The sequence below is a fragment of the Rhinoderma darwinii genome, chromosome 5, assembly GCF_050947455.1.
Source record: "Rhinoderma darwinii isolate aRhiDar2 chromosome 5, aRhiDar2.hap1, whole genome shotgun sequence".
NCBI lineage: Eukaryota > Metazoa > Chordata > Amphibia > Anura > Rhinodermatidae > Rhinoderma > Rhinoderma darwinii.
In genome coordinates, this window is record NC_134691.1 from 55,212,442 (window position 1) to 55,226,069 (window position 13,628).

Genomic DNA, 13,628 nt, shown 5'->3' on the forward strand with positions numbered 1-13,628 from the left:
GCCAGCGCGCCCACATGTAATTAATTAATTATTCCCAGATCGCCCTGGACTATAAAAAGGGCCCTGCCCTTTCACTCCTTGCCTGAGCACTGTTGTGTATTCCCATGTTAGTCTTAGCAAATGGTCCCTTAGTCGTATCCTGTTCCCAGTGTTCCCGTGCCCTGCTACCTATATCTTGTATCCTGTATCCCGTGCTGTATTTATTCCTGTGCCTCTTCTAGTGTTGGAGTCATGTTGTTCCATCTGTCACGCCTGCTGTTATACACCATGTCGGGTGTCATCTGCCACGTCTGATATCATCCGCCACATTTGGCGTCATCTACCTTCAAGTTCCATCTGTGCCTAAGCCTCTGCTACTGTCTGGACTATTACAGGTACTCTCGTGCTAGGACTTTGCAGAGACATTATAAACTGTTGTTTGGCCAGCTGCTACTCCGCTACAGCGGTGTGGCCTAGTGGGTCCACATACCCATGGATCGTGACAAATATAAGTTAATGGGATCCATTAGAATCTGTTACACAACAGATCTGTTAAAACGGTCATGGTAATAATGGAAGCTATTATGATAGTGTGAACAGAGGGTTTATATAGGTTTTTATTGTGTCATGTTATGGGGGAAGCTGGAAAACTGGTTCTAAGATCTATTCATTGCAGGACCCTGCAATGAGTAGATCTTAGAACCGTTTCTTCCAGCTTCCCCTATAACATGTCACAATAAAAACCTATACAGAGTGTTAATATGATCCCCTCCATCCCCTGTATAAATAAATAAATACCCCCTTTGCTAGCTCCTATAATACTAAGAAAACTTGTGCATTTACACTACCGTTCAAAAGTTTGGGGTCACCCAGACAATTTTGTGTTTTCCATGAAAACTCACACTTATATTTATCAAATGAGTTGCAAAATTACTAGAAAATATAGTCAAGACATTGACAAGGTTAGAAATAATGATTTGAAATAATAATTTTCTCCTTCAAACTTTGTTTTCGTCAAAGAATACTCCATTTGCAGCAATTACAGCATTGCAGACCTTTGGCATTCTAGCTGTTAATTTGCTGAGGTAAATCGGGAGAAATTTCACCCCATGCTTCCAGAAGCCCCTCCCACAAGTTGGATTGGCTTGATGGGCACTTCTTGCGTACCATACGGTCAAGCTGCTCCCACAACAGCTCTATGGGGTTGAGATCTGGTGACTGCACTGGCCACTCCATTACAGATAGAATACCAGCTGCCTGCTTCTTCCCTAAATAGTTCTTGCATAATTTGCAGGTGTGCTTTGGGTCATTGTCCTGTTGTAGGATGAAATTGGCTCCAATCAAGCGCTGTCCACAGGGTATGGCATGGCGTGGCAAAATGGAGTGATAGCCTTCCTTATTCAAAATCCCTTTTACCTTGTACAAATCTCCCACATTACCAGCACCAAAGCAACCCCAGACCATCACATTACCTCCACCATGCTTGACAGATGGCGTCAGGCACTCTTCCAGCATCTTTTCAGTTGTTCTGCGTCTCACAAATGTTCTTCTGTGTGATCCAAACACCTCAAACTTCGATTCGTCTGTCCATAACACTTTTTTTCCAATCTTCCTCTGTCCCATGTCTGTGTGCTTTTGCCCATATTAATCTTTTCCTTTTATTAGCCAGTCTCAGATATGGCTTTTGATTTGCCACTCTGCCCTGAAGGCCAGCATCCCGGAGTCGCCTCTTCACAGTAGACGTTGACACTTGCGTTTTGCGGGTACTATTTAATGAAGCTGCCAGTTGAGGACCTGTGAGGCGTCTACTTCTCAAACTAGAGACTCTAATGTACTTGTCTTGTTGCTCAGTTGTGCAGCGGGGCCTCCCACTTCTCTTTCTACTCTGGTTAGAGCCTGTTTGTGCTGTCCTCTGAAGGGAGTAGTACACACCGTTGTAGGAAATCTTCAGTTTCTTGGCAATTTCTCGCATGGAATAGCCTTCATTTCTAAGAACAAGAATAGACTGTCGAGTTTCACATGAAAGCTCTCTTTTTCTAGCCATTTTGAGAGTTTAATCGAACCCACAAATGTAATGCTCCAGATTCTCAACTAGCTCAAAGGAAGGTCAGTTTTATAGCTCCTCTAAAGAGCAAAACTGTTTACAGTGGTGCTAACATAATTGCACAAGGGTTTTCAAGTGTTTTCTAATCATCCATTAGCCTTCTAACACAGTTAGCAAACACAATGTACCATTAGAACACTGGAGTGATGGTTGCTGGAAATGGGCCTCTATACACCTTTGCATTAAAAACCAGACGTTTGCATCTAGAATAGTCATTTAGCACAGTAACAATGTATAGAGTGTATTTCTGATTAATTTAATGTTATCTTCATTGAAAAAAACTGTGCTTTTCTTTCAAAAATAAGGAAATTTCTAAGTGACCCTAAACTTTTAAACGGTAGTGTATTTATAGATAGCATTAGAATAACCATCACATATGAAGGTATTACATGGATGGCTCAAATCTACCAGAGCCTCTGTTAGCATCTCAAGGCTTCCCTATGACATCCATATGCCCTAAATAAAACATAACATTTGGCATGTGCACATTTGGACGGTTGACCAGGTGTAAAAAATGTTCACATGGTTGCAATTTATTTCCACATTTTTTGCAAAATCATGGCATAATGGTGTGGTTTTGCAGTTGCAGTGATTTTGCAGAAATCACGCCAAAAGTCAAGATTTGATCGCAACATGTGAACACAGCTTCAAGGGTTGCGCTTACACTGAAATGCCATCAGCTCATCTCAGCAATTTACTTAAGATCTGAAAATAAAGATAATTGACTCTCACAAACGAGGAGCAGGCTATAAAAAGATATCTAAATGCTTCCACTCTCTGAAATGTCATTAAGAAATGAAACATTAAAGAGGATCTGTTGAAGTCGAGAAGACCAAGAAACATTTCTGATCTGCATGAAAAGAAAATAATTCTGGAATCTATGAAATAAAGATTGAACTCATGCTACAATCACAAAAGGCATATTTGGAGAATAAGATGAAGAATTTCTAGAGAAGAACATCCTGCCAACTGTTAAGCATGCGAGATGCGATTGAAAGAAGGCAATGCTCCAAAATTTACATCAAATCAACATTGAACTACTTCAAGAAATGATTAAAGGGGTTGTCCGGTCACAGGGCAGTTTTTCATACAAATGACCTATCCACAGTGGTTGGAGCATCTGCTTCAGGCACCAACCACTGCAAGACATCTGGTGCTTGGTGGCAGCAAGAACAGCTAATCGGTGCGGGGTCCTGGTGTCGGAAACCCACCGATCATATACTGATGACCTATCCTGTGGATAGATCATCAGTATGAAAAACCGCCCCATAACCAGATAACCCGTCAAGGGTTTTGGCATGGATTTTACAGTCCGAGAACTTTAATATTATTGAAAATCTGTGTCCAGATCTTAAAACAGACTGTTCATGCAAGACACATATAGGATATTTCTGAACTAGAAATGTTCTGCAAGGAAGAGTGGGAAAAAAAATCCTAAAGTGAGAATATAAGGGAAGTTAGTTCATTATAAGAAATACTAGAAGGCTGTGACTTACAGGGTGCCTAGACCTTTGCATATGACAAATTTTAAGTTTAATTTTCCACTATGATAAATTCAACAAATATAACATTAATGGTGCACTACAACTTCTAGAAATAGGTAAAATTTGTTTGAGCCCCACAGAGATCATATTAAAGGGATTGCCTTATTACACACATCATAGAAGGGGTCCCCTGCTCAGCAACCCCCACTTTTAGCCATAATGGATGGTTCACAAACCCAGCCCATTCTTGTATTACATCTAATACTACACTTCGCCAGCAGTGCCCACTGCACGGAAAATGTATGGCCAACTTCAGCTTCCCTCAGCAATAACCGCTCATCGCCAGCTTCAATCTAAAAGGGATTTTTCCCTTCTTAGATATTATAACAGTTGGAAAAATGGGAGTCCCCTGACCTCTGTTTTGCCAAGCAAGGAAGATGGCAGCGGCTGCATATAGACAATGTCTGAAAGGAGAGGTAGCTGTCCATATGTCCGACTCCTTAATTCAAGTATAAGAGAGTTATGGAAGGAGCTTAGTAAACTGTTGGACCCCCCCACACCCCCGTCAAACATTTATGACATGACCTGGGATGGGAAAACCTTTTTAACCTCTTTTTACATACGAAAGTATCACGGCCACGGTTGTGGACCGCTGCCGTTCCTTACCCGGCGATGCCGGCGACCACATTCCCTTGTCTACCTGCCGGTGTCTCCCTCCTAGGAGACGACAAGAATGGGTGGCAGGACGTCCGTGCTCTCACTAGTAAGGTGCCCGAGTGTGGGTGGGCCTTAAAGGGCCAGTGCACGCACATGTTTAAAGTTCCCTAACCAACCCCAGCCCATCCTGGACTAGAAGAAGGGCTCCGCCCTTCCACTCCCTGCCTGAGCGTTGTTGTCGTTTTCCCATGTCTGTATTGCAAATGGTCCCTTAGTGTTTTCCTACTCCCAGTGTATCCTTGTCCTGCCTCCCATATCCTGTATTCCATGCTGTGCCTTGTTGCGGGCCTGTATATTACCTGATCCGCACCTTGCCTCGCCTGATGGAATACTCCACGTTGGCTGTTGCCTGTCATTCTGGATACCATATGGCACGTCTGGCGCAACCCACCACCTCCAGCCCCATCTGTGCCAGAGCCCTTGCCGCCATCCGGACCATCCCAGGTACCTGTGTGCTACACTCCTACCATAGACTTTGTGCAAAGACTGAGTTTTTCAGCTAACTCTCCGCTACGGCAGAGCAGCCTAGTTGGTCCACATACCCCTAAATCGTGACAAAAAGTAACAGAACTAGAGGGTGCCCAAACTTCTGAATAAAACTGTATATTTCTTTATGTCCTGTCACTAGAACTCTCCAACAAAACTGAAAAACTGGAGACAGTTTTCAAGAAAAATAAAGATGTTGGCAAAGTTAATTTGAACGGAGTGGCAGCCATCTCCTAGACATGAAATGTACTGTTCTATCCGCTCGAAGATTATGTAAAGCTGCTGGAAGGGTCGAGTACAAGACATTTGGTTGCTATTTTCTCATTTAAGACAAGCAGTTTTATTATTAAGAAGTCTTATTATCTTACTCCCAGCCAGCAGGATATTTGCTGTATCAGGTTATCAGCTCTGCAGAGACTCCTTCTCTATAATTAACATCTGAATTACTTTGCAGAACTGGATCCAACGTACTTTGTAATTATAAGACTTCTCCAAGAACATGGCAAGCTGGGTTATTTTTAGTTGCAAACTGAACACATTTAAATGAATACGTTGCAATTCATTTTAAACAATGAAGAATGTGAATTGAAGAATAAAACCTGATTTTATTGCAAAAAGTAGAAACAACCGAATTGACAATTTTAGGATTTACCTAATATTCACAAAGCAAAAAGTAGTCATACCTGATATTACTTTATAATGTATGATTACTGATGTCGGCAGAAGGCAGGCAAAGCTACAATTTTCAGGAAATTATATTGTAGAAATTTTCTAGGAATATTCCACTTTCACAAGGTAAGCTGGAAATAAAGTCAATATGTGCTTCAGAATCCTTTGAGAGATTCCTGCTTTCGGCTTCTTTCTGGTTTCTGGCAGGGCTCACTAAGAGGACCAAGATGGCAGACCTAGAGGCCTTCATTAGGATCCCGGCTGTTATAATAAACCATTGGCGCCATGTGGTCGCGTCACAGGGGGAGCCGATGCAATGACAGAGGAGGGCACCTGCTTACGGCTTAGATGTGGCATTGACTGCAGCATTTATGTGGTTAAAAGGCTGCAATCTGAGTTCTCAGCTGACACATATACAGAGGATGTTGGAAAGGGGTTAAAGATGATTGCCAATTTTTTTTTTCTTTTAAAATAGGTTGTCTTATCACAGACAACCCTATTAATATGAGAGCTGCAGTAACGACAAGCTGATCGACATGTTTTCAGCTTGCAAGACCACCAGTAAACAGCTGACGTTGCTGTGGCTGCTCATTTCCCCTCATACATTGACAGCCTGAGTCTACCAGAGCAGCTCTCCGTTAACTCTTGTTAGCAGCTTTCTGTCCTCGTTCATAGAAGGGTCCCAAGCGTGGTAACCCCCTCTATGATGTTCATATGCCCTAATGGGGTAACCTCTAAGAACTTGCCAAACCATTTAAAGAGAATCTATTGTCAGAAAATAACCTATTGCTTTTGTTTTAAACATTTTGTTTTAAATATTTTGGTGGATTTTTGCTTAATCTTTCATAACACTTTACATATTTTTCCAAACTCCTTCCGTTTTAACACTGGCCACTGAGTGCTTACAATGGGCTAACGCTTAATGAGATGACTTTTCAGCTAGTGCTGTGTACACTGGGGGCAGGGTCAACAGGCAGTGGCAGGCAAAATAACTCCCCCCTCCTGAACATTTCACAGAGAATTCTCATGCTTCCCCACAGAAGTCAGTGGGGGAATTTATCAAAACTGGTGCAAAAGAAAAGTGGAGTAGTTGCTGGGATCGTTAGAATACACAGCTCTAATACACATACTGTAACGAGCAGTGCACCTGTGTGTCCATCACATGTCCATGGACAGAATTTTATCCAATAGAAGTAAACAATGAATGTTCCTATTGAATAACAGGCAGGGATGTTGAAAGCCGTGAAGAATTCATACCGAATGTATATTGGAAAATGTTATGATGTTCAAAAAAATAACGATAATTTGCTGAAACTGGACAACCCCTTTAATCTGACGTATTAGACGCTAGATTTAATAGGATTATAAAATGCACTTTTTATATTGTGGAGAACCAGTAGAGAGATGGAACTTCAATTTAGAAGAAAAGTTGTGAAATTCATATGAAACAAACTATTAGGAATCTCAGCGTACTAGGTAATAACAGAATGTTACTCTGACTTTTATTACAGTAAATTGCCTACTCAACAGTTTTCAGCACATACCTAGAAAAAATATTTCAATTCCCTTATGTATTTATAGTTATATACGATTTTCTTACTTGTTTTGTTTTGTCCATAGCCTTTAATATTGAGAGGTTCAGGTCTTCCAGTGCTGCGAGGACACTTTCATATTCTCCCAAGTGCTGAGAGAAATAATCTGCAAAAGTGAGAAAGGATGATATAAGCAAACATTTATATATTAGACATGCTTCTCTTGGTAACACCACCTAATGGCTAACGTTATGAGTGGACTGCCCAACACGGTTGCCAGAAGGTCCTGTGTGGGGTGAGGATCTGACTCAATAAGAGGCATCAAAAGTCTAGAAGATGACCCCAGTTGGAGGTGACTGGAGCCAATCACTTGTCACTTCTGTCTATTTCTTATGGGTTGATACATGACCTATTACACTTTATCAATGATATATCCTGTGCGTGAAATGATAACAACAAAGTTTACAATGCAATTAAAAGTGAACGTTACATGTCTTGTATAGATGAAGGGTGGGCCCTCAAAATCATTTCCTCTGATGGACCCAAGAATCCCAAGTCCGACACTTTCTGTCACGTATGTATTTTATGCCCAAAAAATGGCCCATTTGCATTTCAATTCCTAACTGTTTGCAAGATGTTTGCTTGCTGATGGGGAATGGGAACATTACTGCTTGCATCAAGAGGCTAACAACGTGTTGCCATCTGAATTAAAGTTCAAATACATTTCATCACTTTTCCTGTTAAGATAGGATTTTCACCCAAAACATAAAATTGCCCACATATTAGTAGATTATTTTTGGTAATTAGAGTCTTATTTACTTACAGAGATATTGAAATTATTCCAGTGACAAAAGGAAATGCAGCCATATATATTTGGCAAGTTTTAGAGATTTTTGTCAGCAGATCCCAGTGATTTAGACAGTACTCATTAATACGGTATCTTATGTCAATGGTAACTAGAAGCTGTCAGGATTTGTACGTGTGGTGGCGGGGATGGCAATGACACTTCCAAAGACAATCCAGTTAAAAAGATCGACTTGGCTCTATTTTTAGTCAAAATAAACAGTGTAGGCACTTTCAGCAAATAACACATGCCAACAAAACCAAAATTAATTCCTGCCCGTCCGGGCTATAAATAAACACAGGTTTCCTCACCTATAGGCTAAGTAAGGTTAATAGTACAATACACAGGGGAACAGGTGTCCTGCAGTAGGCTTCTGTGGCTTTCCAGGCTCTGACACCAAACTGCATTCACTGCAGCCCTAAATAGCCCAGCAACAAGCACACCTGTACTAATTTGGGATAGAACAAACCCCACACTGGAGCGGGGAGGAAATGGCAAGTCCCCCTACCAATCCTACCAGCCGTTCCACAGAAATCCAGGCCTGGAAAACAATAACAAGTTTTGCTGAGAAACCCAACTTTCCCGGATTCCTCATCTCACCCATCCTAACCAGCCAGGGGACAAATATACCCTCTCCAGTACTTTCCCAGCCACAGGCTTACACAGCCCATCTCCAATGTCTAATGCGGCATATGAAGTCATTGGTGGTTAGGTGAAAGGCCTAGGAATAGACTTTGCTCTGGGGCCTAGCACATCCAAACTATGTCCCTGAAGAGGATTGTGATTAATATAGTCTTAAAGAGGCTCTGTCAACAGATTCTCAAATCCCTATCTCCTATTGCATGTGATCGGCGCTTTAATGTAGATAACAGTAACGTTTTGTTTTTTTTTAAAAACGTTCATTTTTGGCCAAGTTATGAGCTATTTTGTATATATGCAAATGAGGTTTTAAATGGACAACTGGGCGTGTTTTTTTTCGTATGTCCAACTGGGCGTGTATTGTGTTTTTATCTGGGCGTGTTTACTTGTTTTACTAACTGGGCGTTGTGAATAGAAGTGTATGATGCTGATGAATCAGTGACCAATCAGCATCATGCACTCCTCTCCATTCATTTACACAGCAGCATCACGTTCTTACTAGAACGATGTGCAGCCACATACACGAGTGTCCTGATAATGAATACACATGACCTCCAGCCTGGACGTCATGTGTATTCAGAATCCTGACACTTCTGAATCTTTTCTGTGAGATTTCAAGCAAGGGAAACGAAATCTCGTTTACCTCGTAATCTCGCGAGATTACGCGTGGCTTGCTGGAATCTCACAGAAAAAATTCAGAAGTGTCAGGATTCTGAATACACATGACGTCCAGGCTGGAGGTCATGTATATTCATTATCAGAACACTTGTGTATGTGGCTGCACATCGTTCTAGTAAGAACGTGATGCTGCTGTGTAAATGAATGGAGAGGAGTGCATGATGCTGATTGGTCACTGATTCGTCAGCATCATACACTTCTATTCAAAACGCCCAGTCAGTAAAACAAGTAAACACGCCCAGTTAAAAACACAATACACGCCCAGTTGGACATACGAAAAAAAAAGCACGCCAAGTTTTCCATGTAAAACCTCATTTGCATATATATATATATATATATATATATATATATATATATATATATATATATATATATATAGAGAAAAATGTAGAGCACAGTAACGGCACCAGGACTTCAAGGTAGATGAAAGCAAAAGTGGATTTATTTCACTTCAACACAGCAACGTTTCGGTTCAACAGGAACCTGTTGCTTTTGCTTTCATCTACCTTGAAGTCCTGGTGCCGTTACTGTGCTCTACATTTTTCTCTATTGGATTTTGGGGAATTGATTCACCCCCAGGTAACGAGCACATGGCCTGATTTGTTATAGCATTGGAGTGCTGTGTTCATCTACTCTGGACTGTATATATATATATATATATATATATATATATAAAATAACTCATAACTTGGCCAAAAATGAAAGTTTTTAAAAAAAACAAAACGTTACTGTTATCTACATTGCAGCGCCGATCACATGCAATAGGAGATAGGCATTTGAGAATCTGGTGACTTTCTGTACACTGAACGCATGATTATTTCCCCTCTCCCCCCTCCGTGTAGTACAGGATGTCACACAACACATGCCTCTTATCTCTACTGCTTCCTGCTCTCCACCCTCCTTCCCTGTCTCTGGAAGGATAGTGTTTCACATGCTGGGCAGCAGATAGTGCAGAGTATAGCAGCAGAACAGCAGAGCTGTTTCTCAATAGCAGACAGTGATTAATTACAGAAATACTTGACACCTTGTAATAGAGGGGCATGCAGACAGATGTAAATATAGGCAATGTCTGTGAAAGGGGATAGGAATGATGTGAACTGTAGTACTTTATATGGTAATTCCACCCACAATAAGCCCTAGCAAAATGAAAGTAACAGAACAGCACAGAGCTGGGCAACATAATTAAAATGAAAACGTACTACTTCTGAGCTATGGTGGCATCATCTGGTGTGCATTTAGACACATAAAGATACTTTTATTTTTTTTTCGTAGCCTCTAAAAATCCCTTTAAAAAAAGAACTATTAGCTCTCCTGATATGTCGGTTTTAGTAAATACTTGTATTCCCCATAAAGGTAGAGATGGGAGCCATCAGCGATGAGAAGTTTGGGATAAACTGCCGATAGAAATTGGCGAATCCCAAAAAAACACTGTATGGACCTGAGACCTTGAGGACGTGGCCATTCCAGAACGGACTTTACTTTCTCAGGATCCAGCTTGACGCACTTCTCCAGCTTGGCATATAGATGATTCTCCCTTAAATCGCAGTAGAACTTGACAGACATGCCTCCGATGAGTCGTCGGATCTGGAGAGAAAATCAAAATATCATCGAGATAGACTACAACACAGACATAGAGGAGGTCTCAGAAGATATTCACGAACTCCTGGAAGACCGCGGGTGTGTTACACAGTCTGAAGGGCATCCCCAGGTATTCGTAGTGCCCATCTCTGGTGTTGAGCGCCGTCTTCCACTCGTCACCTTGACGGATTCGGATCAAGTTATAAACCCCACGCTAGTCTAATTTTGAAAAAATCCTGTCTCCTCAATTATGGTCAAACAGTTCGGATATAAGTGGCAATGGATATTTGTTCTTGACGTGATCTGATTGAGACCATGGTAGTCAATGCAGGGTCAAAGAGATCCAACATTCTTTTTAACTAAGAAAAACCCGGCCCCGGCCGGGGAGGAAGACTTTCGTATGAAACCCCTCTCCAAATTCTCCTTGATATAGGCCGACATAGATTGAGTCTCTGGCAAGGAGAGAGGATATACACGTCCACGGGGAAGAGAAGCATTTGGAACCAGTTCAATGGGGCAGTCATAAGTCCGATGTGGGGCCAGCGTCTCAGCCTCCCTCTTGCTGAAGACATCCGCAAAATGAGCGAAATGAGGGGGTAATTCTGCCAATGACTGAGGCAGAGGAGGCTGGACAGGATGGATCTGCAACAGACAGTGATTGAGAAATTTGGAGCGCCATTGGAGAACCTCTCCAGAGCTCCAGTCCAGGACTGGAGCATGTAGTCAAAGCCAAGGCAGGCCCAGCAGAACCGTACTGACAGCTTTGGGCAAAACAAGAAACAAAATTAGTTCCGAATGAAGGACTCCAACTTGGAGCTTCAGCGGCTTGGTCTCAGATACAAATCAGATTGGGCAGAGGCAGTCCATTCACTGAGGCAACAGCCAAAGATGTCTCCAGGGGAACTGTGGACAACAGGAGATGATACACTAGATCCTTTTGGATGAAGTTTGCAGCGGACCCGGAGTCCAGATAGGCAGAAACCCAGTGCGTCTTCTCGCCGGACACTATGGTCAAAGGAATGGTCAGCTTGGAATTTAATTTTATATTTGATACTGTTCCACCTAGGGTTGTCCCTCCAACCAATCCTAGGCAATGGGGTCTCTCTTGGCCTCTGGGGACACAAACGCACAACATGGCCTCCGAGGCTGCAATACAAAGTGCTGAAGTGTGTCTGTGTTGTCTCTCCCCGGTAGACAATTTGGCCCGGTCCATCTGCATAGGCTCCTCGGGTGGGACTACTAAAGAGGACAGTAGGGATTGCTGGAAAGTAGAAGCCAGCCTAGGAAATCCTCTCTCCCGGAGAACATCTTGGGAACGCTCCCGAGACCTCATGTCAGGGAGCGTAGGATGAGATCTTCCAGGGTAGGAGGCAGATCGCGAGCGGCAAAGTCGTCCTTAATCCCAAAAGACAGTCCCTGCCAGAATGTGGCCACCAAGGCCTCGTTGCTTCAAGTTAGTTCAGCAGCCAGGGTACGATACTGAATGGCATACTGGCCCTCGGAGAGGTCTCCCTGGTGTAGGGTCAGCAGGGATGCAGCAGCAGAAGAAACTCTCCCAGGTTCTTAAAATATCGAACGGAAAGTCCGTAAAAAGCACTGCAAGTCAAGGGTCTCTGGTCCCTGATGTTCCCACAGAGGATTTGCCCATGCCAGGGCTTTGCCAGTAAGGAGAGAGATTATGAAGGCGATCCTGGCATCATCAAAGGAGAATGCCCTGGCATGTAGTCTGAAGTGGATCTGGCACGGATTCAGAAATACCCTGCAGGACCTCGTATCTCCGCCATAGCGAGGAGGTAGCGGGGACTGGCACTGGTACAGACAGCAGGTGTAGCAGGAGGAACAGCAGGAATAGGTGCAGTGACTAATGTGGCTTGAGCAACCAGCCGATGTGCAATGGCGTTCACCGACAGGAGGAGTTGGTCTTGCCGTGACTGAAGATCTTGCATCTCTGCCAGCATGGCTTGTGTTGTCAAGGTCTCGGGTTAACCAGCGGGGTCCATGGCATGAGCGTACCGTTACGATCTGTGGGTTTGTGGACCCACTAGGCAGCACCGCCATAGCGGGGAGGCATCTGGCCAAGCAACAGAGCACCCAATCAATACAAAGTCCTGTTCTAGGGTACCTGAATAGTCCAGACAGTGTCCAAGGCTCTAGCATAGATGGAGGTGGGTACAGCAGATGTGGCGGACGACAGCAGGTGCAGGAGGCTGCACCAGACATGGCGGGTAACACTGGATGTGGTAGATGACACTGGACATGGCAGATGACACTATGCATCAGATGACAGTGAAAGCAGGTGCAGTAGGACATGACTCCAACATGAACAGGCTCAGGAACAAGGACACAGCACGGGAAACAGGATACAAGCAGCAGGGCACGGGAAACAAGGGGAACGGAATAATACTAAGGGACCATTTTCAAGACTGACATGGGAATACTAACAACGCTCAGGCAATGAGCAAAGGGGCAGACCCCTTCTTATAGTCCAGGGGAATCATGGGCTAATTGATGATGATGATTCCCATGTAGGGGATGCAGTGGACCAGAGCGGAAGTGATCGCTGGCGTCTCCAGTGAAGGAGATGCGATGTAGCTACTTACCTGCAAACGCTGTTGCTGCTGCAGAATCAACTGTAGCCTCTGGTGCCGACACGATGCAGGACCTGTGAGTTTTAAGAGTCTGGAGAATTGCCTTCATAGTTGGAGTCTTGGACAATGGGTCATAACATTCGCCCTCTCCATACGCACTCTCTGACTCCTCTCCTGCCATAATACAATGCTCTTCCAGGTTACTGGTTTCCTCATAAGTCAAAGAGGTGGGGGAGGATAGGAATTTATTTATCCTTGGAGGTGCAGCTTTGCCTTCAGAGCCCCCACTGTATCTTTTGCTTGCTTGAACATTATCCTTGTCATGTTTCT

At 43.2% G+C, this 13,628-nt stretch overlaps 1 protein-coding gene across 1 annotated transcript in view; it reads right to left on the reverse strand.

Moving 5' to 3' along the window:
- The window catches only part of NECAB1 (N-terminal EF-hand calcium binding protein 1), a 218,528-nt gene that overhangs the window by 126,151 nt on the left and 78,749 nt on the right, over nt 1-13,628 (reverse strand). Inside the window, exon 5 of the mRNA XM_075826018.1 lies at nt 7,040-7,137. Within this exon, the coding sequence (XP_075682133.1) occupies nt 7,040-7,137 (98 nt within the window). The remainder of the gene's footprint in view (nt 1-7,039; nt 7,138-13,628) is intronic.